The 8848-nt window shown below is 52.0% G+C and overlaps 1 protein-coding gene across 2 annotated transcripts; it reads left to right on the top strand.

Annotated features, from left to right (window-relative positions):
- The first annotated feature begins 638 nt into the window (after positions 1-638).
- Emx2 (empty spiracles homeobox 2) lies at positions 639-7226 on the top strand. Of its 2 annotated transcripts, XM_028881003.2 has the most exons (3): positions 639-1542; positions 3496-3680; positions 5721-7226. In XM_028881003.2, the coding sequence occupies exons 1-3, from the start codon at positions 1134-1136 to the stop codon at positions 5886-5888; spliced, it is 762 nt and encodes a 253-aa protein (XP_028736836.1). In that variant the 5' UTR covers positions 639-1133; the 3' UTR covers positions 5889-7226. The 2 variants fall into 2 exon arrangements, with proteins under 2 accessions (XP_028736836.1, XP_028736837.1); XM_028881004.2 differs by lacking the exon at positions 3496-3680 and having other exon boundaries at positions 5721-5824.
- Positions 7227-8848: the final 1622 nt, after the last annotated feature.

The raw sequence follows: 8848 nt of genomic DNA, 5'->3' as shown, positions 1-8848 counted from the left end.
CCCCGCCCGCTTACCCTCGCCGGACTCCCGAAAACGTCTCAGTGACCCGGACTCCGGGCGGCAGAGGACAGCCGCAGCGGAGCTCAGGGCGTGAAGAAATCTGCGCATCCGTCGGTGCTTCAGTCCTAGCAGCTCCCGCCCGGCAGGCTTAGGATCCAGGGGTCTGCAGCAAAGGCAGCGCGGGCCAAAGACTCTGCAGGGACCTGGGTGCCCCGGAGGGAGTGGTGTTAGTGTAGTAGGAGGCGGTGGCTGAGGGGGAGGAGGTGGGGAAAGAGGAGGAGGAAGAGGAGGAGGAGAAGAACGAGGAAGAGGAGGAGAAGAAGGAAGCGGAGGAGGCGAAAGAGGAGGAGAGAAGCCGCAGCGGGCGCCGAGGGAGCGAGGGAGCTGGCCCGGAGCGACGGGGCGAAGGCACCGAGAGGTCCGCGGCCGAGCGGGCGGCTGGAGGCACGGCCGGGGCAGCGGCGCCGACTCCGTTCCACTCTGGGCCGGGATCCAGGCCTCCGGGTTCCCAGGCGCTCGCCTCCCTCTGACGCACTTTAAAGAGTCTCCCCCCTTCCACCTCAGGGCGAGTAATAGCGACCAATCATCAAGCCATTTACCAGGCTTCGGAGGAAGCTGTTTATGTGATCCCCGCACTAATTAGGCTCATGAACTAACAAATCGTTTGCACTACTAGTGAAGAAGCGAACACTTCCATGGATTGTCCTTGGACTTAGGGCGCCCTGCCCGCCTTTTGCAAAGGAGAGAAAACTTTTTTTGCCTCCCCCGAGAACCCCCCCTTCCCTGCCTCTAACTCCAATCTCCCCCCCACGCCATCTCGCTCAAAAAAATATTACCCCAATCCACGCCTGCAAATTCTTCTGGAAGGATTTTCCCCCCTCTCTCCAGGTTGGGCGCGTTTGGTGCAAGATTCTCGGGATCTTCGGCTTTGCCTCTCCTCCCCCTCCCCCTCCTTTCCTTTTTCCTTTCCTTTCTTTCTTTCTTCCTTCCTTCCCTTTCCTTCCCCCCACCCCCACCCCAAACAAACGAGTCCCCAATTCTCGTCGGTCCTCGCCGCGGGCAGCGGGCGGCGGAGGCAGCGCGCTGCGGTCGCCGGGAGCAGGGAGCCCAGGGCGCCCGCTCCTCGGCGCAGCATGTTTCAGCCGGCGCCCAAGCGCTGCTTCACCATCGAGTCGCTGGTGGCCAAGGACAGTCCCCTGCCTGCCTCGCGCTCTGAGGATCCCATCCGTCCCGCGGCGCTCAGCTACGCCAACTCCAGCCCAATAAATCCGTTCCTCAACGGCTTCCATTCGGCCGCCGCCGCCGCCGCCGCTGGCAGGGGCGTCTACTCCAACCCGGACTTGGTGTTCGCCGAGGCGGTCTCGCACCCACCCAACCCCGCCGTGCCGGTGCACCCGGTGCCGCCGCCGCACGCCCTGGCCGCCCACCCCTTGCCCTCCTCGCACTCGCCACACCCCCTCTTCGCCTCGCAGCAGCGGGACCCATCCACCTTCTATCCCTGGCTCATCCACCGCTACCGATATCTGGGTCATCGCTTCCAAGGTACGTGCCACGTCGCGGAACTGAAGCGCGCCGCTCCCGTCGCCTCCTTCACTGTGCCGGGCCTGCTCCGGGTGGGCGCTCCTCGAGGCCTGGGCGGAGGTCAGCCCGTGAGCTGGGTTCCGAAACCAGGCAGCGAGGGGCCCGCGTGGCGTGGGTCCCCAGTTTCTGAAGCCGAGGTTCCTTTGGGTTATTGACTTGTCCACCCCTTGACCTTTTGGAAAGGGGCGCGAACGAGGTGTTCGGTGGTATGCGTCGGGCTCGGGCTGGCTGGAACAAGCTACTGCTGTGTCAAGAAGCCCCGAGCCCACGAAGTCCCCAGAACGCTGGTCCCCTGGACCGTGTCCCCAGCCAATCTGCCGTATCTCAGGGATTCAGACCGGGCCACTCGGCCAGGTTCATCGGACTGTTGAACCCCCGCTCTACACCCACTCCACGCCCCTCTAGCCCATATCAGAGACTTTTAGGACTTCAAACCCCTTACGGAGGCAAGGGGACCTTCGCAACCTCAGAGCAAACAGTTTCTTTCCTCCAGCCCTGGAGGCCCAGGGAGGGGCGGAACAGAGCAAGCGGACACCTCCGCAGCTCCACTAGCCCTCCTCTTGGACCTGTTTAATCGGGGGACCCGCGGACGCGGCGGGAAGGCGGGTTCCGTCTGTTTCTGTTTGGTTGATTTTTTTTTCTTTAAAAAAGAAAGAAAGAAATTAAGAAAAAGGAAAGGGAGAGCCTAATTGAAAGAAGGCCCAACAAGGGAAGATCTGTTTGGGTGTCTTCGTTTTTTCCGATTTATTAATTTTGTTTGCTTCTGGGTAGGGGTTGGTAGGGAAGGTAAAACTTTAGGAAAAGGGTTCGAATATTTAGTTTGTGGACTGGAGTCCGCAAAAGACCCACCTCAGGCGGGGCAGGATCAATACCAAGGGGCTTGTCCGTTCAATAACACTTTGCATTCGTGTCAGAGTCTAGAATCGGGTAAATGCCACCTCGTCGTTATATAGAAAATTTTAAAAAACCCAAAACGACAAACAAACAAATAAAAACCCAAAGCAAAGTAATACACCTTTCTCCCTTAGTTCAGTACTGAATTTACCTCCGCTCCCGCTGGAACTACTGGCTGATTTTTCATTGTTTGGGTTTTTAGTGAATAGATTTACTTTCTTTAATAAGAGAAGCCAAAATAACCCAGCCTTGGTTTCAAAGTTTAGAGCTCAGCTTCCCCATTCTCGACCAGCCAAGTTCTTGGTCGCCCACCACTTCAGGAGCAGCCTGGATCTTCGTGGCCACAGACTATCGCGGTCACCCTGAGACTCGGTCCTCCACTCTGCTTCCTAGCTTTCTGCAACCTGGGACCCCCAGAACCGAGTACTCTGGAGGCAGATGCCTTAGAAACGGGGCGTGCTTGCCTCAAGATTTCTGTCCCGGCCCGGCTGCAACGACTCGGCCGGCCTCTGCTGTTTCCCAGCGAGATAGACAAAAATTCTTGAATAAATCCGCGAGAAAACTAAGAGAGTCCCGCTGTTCTTTCCACGCTTAAGTCAAAATTTTAAATAGACTAGAAACTAGACAACCTATTCTTATTCTTATTTTTGGATGGTGGGCACCAATCTCCCGGCCCGGTCTCTGTCGTCCTGGCTTCTGCTCCCGACACCCGGCATGGAGGTACCCCGGCCTGCGGTGCCGGGGCAGTTGCGGAGCCTGCGGAGGTCTGGAGCCTGAGGATTGGCCCTTCAGAGACAACTGCAATTTGGGTACCGCCCAAGCTGGAGCCCCGGGGGCCAGGGTCCGGCGGTTCAGCCGGTGTCCTTTTCAAAAGCCTAGGGAGAGCCACCGGCCCGGCGGGTCTGGTGCTGCGGACTGGGCAGAGGCCCAGGGAGCTATGCTGGGCCAGCCCGGCTCCAGAGAAGCTGCGACTGGGGCCTGGGAGGCCCCCTAATGGTACTTTGCTGTGCCCCCCTACAGGGAACGACACAAGTCCCGAGAGTTTCCTTTTGCACAACGCTCTGGCCCGAAAGCCGAAGCGGATCCGAACCGCCTTCTCGCCGTCCCAGCTTTTAAGGCTGGAGCACGCTTTCGAGAAGAATCATTACGTGGTGGGAGCCGAAAGGAAGCAGCTGGCGCACAGCCTCAGCCTTACGGAAACTCAGGTGAGTGTGGCCCATCGCTAGGATACCCCCGCCAGACCCAGGCACTCAGCGCCCAGCGCACCCACTAGTGCCGACCTCGGTCGGAGAGGGCTCGTGGAGTCTATTTCCACGCCAGAGCTCCCGATGTGTAACTTTCCAGGTGCTCGGCGTTGTCAGGGCAGTATGAGTTGCAGGGATGAATTCGTTCTTCTGCTGTGCTGCTCAGGCCCTGGCAATTCCAAGCCAAGCCACCTCTGTACTTTTGCTGAGAGTTTTGGTGAGAATCACGGAGACTCAACCCGGGTCCGAGATGTTGCTAATTGCAGCAGGGGGTTCTGGTGACTGGGGTTCAAGGCCGCAGAGGGTAGGGAATTGTTCAGATACACGTTCTGAAAGACTCCAGGGTCCACTCGATTATTCTTCTTAAGGGAATGCCGGGAGTCAGAAGCCGGAGGCCAGGCAGGCTGGGCGATCTCGAAAACTAGACAGTTCACAGAGAGCTACCCTTAGGGGACCCGGCCTTCCTGCGCTGCAAGTGTTGGCGGCCGGGCTTGGGTTAGTCCCAAGGCGGGGAGGGGGTTTCGGTCTACAGTAGGCGCTACCGTACTCCCAACCGCGAGGCAGGGTCAAAGTTCCCAGTAAACAGTAACGTTTGGGGGCTGAATAAGTTGTACTGCTTTTTCTAAGAAGCTCAAATCGAGGTTTTTGTTTTTAAAAAGTTCTCCTCCACGGGGGCATAATAATAATAATAATAATAATAATAATAATAATAATAATAATAATAATAATGCCTTGTGGGTTTGTGCAGGGTGGGCACAAGGCAAGGCCCAGCTGATTCCTCCTGGACAGGCGAGAGGCAGCGGTGTGGTCTTTGTCCGCCTCGCTGCCCACACTGCCTAGAGCCTTTGTGTGCGTGTCAAGCCGGGAGCACACCGACTTGCGCTTTGGGCAAACGCAGGGGTGTGGGGGGGTGAACTGTCCTCCCCCTTAATTAGCAAACTCAAAGCAAATTAAACTCAGCCTTGTTCCCGCTCTGCTTTTTCATGGGTGCACTTTGGGGACAGGGGCACTGGGGAGAACAACAGGACCCTGTGGCAGTCTTCAAGGTGGGAGTGGAGTGGTATCTCAGGAGCCCAGGGCTCCGGTCACTACTGCCTTCTTCATCTGTACCACACTGCTGGACAAACTTGGGCAGTGCTGCTGAATGGAGGACCCACCGCCCAACTTCCCCAGCGGCAGCTGACTTCAACCTTACTGCTTCCTAGACTCTTAGCTGTAAGCTCTGGGGAGGCCAGGCTATCAGACCCTCTCCAGAGGGAAGAGTTGTGGCTGAGGTTGAAGCTGACCCTACCCTGTTTGGGGCCTGGACGGCAGCGGAGAAAGAGGCTCTGTCCTTCTCCCGCATGAACAGTTTCTTTTAGTTCCTTCCTAAGTCACACACAGTCTCCCTGAAGCTTTCACTTCGGCCAGGCCCTGAGTGAGGCCTGTAAAGTCGCTGTCCACTGGGCTTCCTCTGGGCCAGTCTGGTCCCTAGTCCTACTCACCTGCCACTGTCCCCCAGCAGGGCCTGAGGACAGGCAAAGCCCTATCCTCTCCTCAGGGCCTTGGCCTGGCCGAGGAGGTGCTATATTTAGACAACTTCAGACTGGCAGAAAATAGAAAGCACATTAGGCCCCGCAGAGACTGAGGTCTTTTCTGCACTCACTGGATGGGCAAACAAGAAACATGCTTTATTTTTTCTTTACATTTTTCCTTACTTAATTATTTTTACAAAGTTTTGTACGCTTCTAAAAAAGCCTTTGCTCTCGGTGGGGATGTGCTCTTGGCAGGAGAAACAGCTCCGGCCCTTGGGGGAAAGGGTCCTTGCTACATTTTGGGAGGAAAGGGGACTAGTCTTCTCACCTGGACTCCTGCTCTCAGGGAGGAGACCATGGAGCGGTCAGTGCTTAGAGTATGTGTCTGGGAGTGCTGAGGCCAGGCCTGGGCAAGGGACAGGCCTCTGGCATTTGATAGGAAGGCACTGTGAAGCATCTAACGATGCCCGCTTGCCTCTCCCCACAGGTAAAAGTATGGTTTCAGAACCGGAGGACGAAATTCAAAAGGCAGAAGCTAGAGGAAGAAGGCTCAGATTCTCAACAGAAGAAAAAAGGGACACACCACATTAATCGGTGGAGAATTGCCACCAAGCAGGCGAGTCCGGAGGAAATAGATGTGACCTCAGATGATTAAACGTACAAACCTAATCCCACAGAAATGGACGGCATGGAGCAAAAGAGACAGGGAGAGGAGGGGAAGAAAGAAAAAACCCTACAAAACCAAACCAAACTGCACACACATTCACCAGGAAAGGGGGAGAGGGCGTCAGAGCAGCGGCTCACAGCAGACTTTGGACAGCGAGGGCACTGGACCGGGCACTGCGCACAGAGGAGATGGCTGAGGACGGAGGCCCCTTCATCAACATGCAACCCTCGTCTAAAGAGGCAGCTGAGTGAGTGAGAGAGACAGAGACTGGGAGGGAGAGAGAGAAAAGGGAAGGAAGAATGAGAGAGAGAGAGAGAGAGAGAGAGAGAGAGAGAGAGAGAGAGAGAACACGATCCGGTCCTTGTGAGGCAAAGGCACATTCTGACAAGAGGAGCTGTCAGTCAAATGCCAAACCAGGGAAACAAGATGATTGGCAGGTATTCCACTTATCAAAGTCCATTTAGAAATGATAATGATTTTTTTAAAAAAAGGCACAGGACTTTTAATTTTGCACTTCACAGTGTTTCCCCCATCTTTATTTAGAAATAACATACAAAATTCCATGTCTAGCCCCATCCTACACCTGTTTCAAAAACTTGAATTGCATGTAGCATTTGTTGGGCGAATGGTGTCTAAAAAATGAATTGTAATTTTATTTTTCTGTTAAAGACAGGTTCTGTGTATTTTTATTTTTTCTGAGAAATGTGCAGTCTGTAAAAACACTTTTTGATACCTTCTGTTGTCAAAGTGATTGTGAAAGCTAAATGAAGTAGGCTCGGAGATAGTGGTCCTCTTACAGAAAAATGAGGGAGCAGCATTGGGATGGAGGGCGGGGGAGGGTGCCCCTGAGAAGAATCAGGACTTGTGCTGGGGGGCTGAACAACAGCAGCAGCAGCAACAACAATAACAACAAAGACCTAAATTAATTCTATTTCTTGGATATTTCCTTTCCTAACATTCTAAGACTTTAAACCACCAAGTCAACGTCTCCTTTCAGTGGCTGGGGAAATCAACTGCATCCAGCCACTCAATGTAATGGCCATCAGAACTTTAAGATTGTCTATTGCAAAGGTGGAAGGAAGGACGATAGTTAACGGGGTGGTAGTGTGGCCAAGGACATGGGAGTTTTCAAGCACTGAGTTTCTCTTCCAAGACCATAGACTTATTAAAGAGGGTGACAAATGCTTCCTTAATGTCTTCTATACCAGAATGTAAATATTTTTGTGTTTTGTGTTAATTTGTTAGAATTCTAACACACTATATACTTCCAAGAAGTATGTCAATGTCAATATTTTGTCAATAAAGATTTATCAATATGCCCTCAGAGTAGTTGTCTTGGGAAACTGAAGTGGATCTTTACAGAAGTAACTCTCTAATTCCAATGTAGTTTTTCTCCAACCAGGCTCGTGGGACCCTAACTCCCCACCCACAAAAGGGCCACACTGATGGCGTGGGGGGGGGCGATGTATTTTTAAAGAGATATGACTGGAGAAGGGAGATGATTAAGACAACCAAGCTCTTTTAGAAGAGGGAAAGAAAGGTGAGAAGTTATTCAAGCAACTTTGTTGAAGGAGTTTAGTTTCAACTCCTGGCTAAAAAACTAAAAGAAAAGTCTTACTTCTCTTTATCTCTTTTTTTTCCTTTCTTTTTTTTTTAAGTTTAGAATGTAGTTATGAATTGAAGAGCATTCTCCAGGAAAATTCTTAGAACCTGAATTCCAAGGCTTCTAACTTTGTTTCTGACTTCAAACCCTTTAAGGACACACTGTCGACCTCCCTTTCTCTTCTTTTCCTCCTTCCTTTCCTCTCTCTTTTGGCTCTAATCTGCCAAAAGTGATGGAGATGAGCTCAAAGGTCCCAGACGCCTTATAAGGCAAGCATTCTGAGAAATCTTCCACTCTTAATTTTAACATAGAAAAGAAAAAGTTGTAACCATTCTCAAAGAAAACTTCACTCTTTTCCATCCCTCCCCCTCCCCCTTCTGGGGGTATGAGGTTGTTTTTGCATGCTTCATTTGCTTCCTATCCTGATAGGCTGCATTAATCAGTTTTATTTCCATTGATAGAGAAACCTCGTCTGTTCTGTTCGAGCTACAAAGCGTCCTGTGAGCTTTTGTGAAAGTGCAAATCAGTTTAAGCAATTATCATACCAGGAATATGAAGGGAAAAGAGGAGGCCTTGCCCAGTGGTCTCCTTTAATCTCTTAATCCACGGATCCAGGGGGGCTGCCTGGACATAATTTAGGACAATCTCCCCCACCCTTTACACTGTGATAAGGCCAAGTTACAATGCAGGGCAAAAATACAAGCTTTGTTAACATCCTGCCTTGAAAAGTTAAGATTAGACATTCTGTGCACGTGTGGGGACTATAGGGCACTATGGAATCTTTTCTTTCTGTTTTTCCTCCCCTCCTCTAAAGTAGAATTCATTCTCTACTTCTCTCCCTGTCTTTTCGATCCCTGTATCTCAGTCACCCTTGTATCTTGGTCCCTGGGTAGACCTGGCTGCTCATACTTTGAGCTCAAGAAGACCCTTCCTCAGAACTTCATGTTATGGGGGCCACAGGCAGAGAGAGAGGCAGTTTCAGGAAGATACAGGTGTAACTCGGGAATTCCACAGACTCTTGGGGACTTAGCCTGCTTCCACAGTGGGACCGACGGTGATGTTAGTTCTACTCAGTGCTTGGCAGTAGCGGATCCTGAACGATACATCCTGTTCGCTTGAACAAGGGCAGGTTACCTTTTCATTCTGCCCACCTTCCCAAACCTAGAAGGCTTGAGTATAGAGTATAGTCTCGTTAAAATTGAGGCTGACCCTTCCATAAAAAATGTTCCATTTTGATAAAAAGCTTTCTGCAGTAACCATATACTTAAATTTAAGTACAAGAAAGGGAGGTGTGGTGAAGAATTTTTTTTCTAAATGTCCTATACAGTGTGACAGCAATAAAATC

Source organism: Peromyscus leucopus, chromosome 1 (genome assembly GCF_004664715.2).
Source record: "Peromyscus leucopus breed LL Stock chromosome 1, UCI_PerLeu_2.1, whole genome shotgun sequence".
NCBI classification, from domain to species: Eukaryota; Metazoa; Chordata; class Mammalia; order Rodentia; family Cricetidae; genus Peromyscus; species Peromyscus leucopus.
This window is presented reverse-complemented; position numbering and strand designations above follow the sequence as displayed.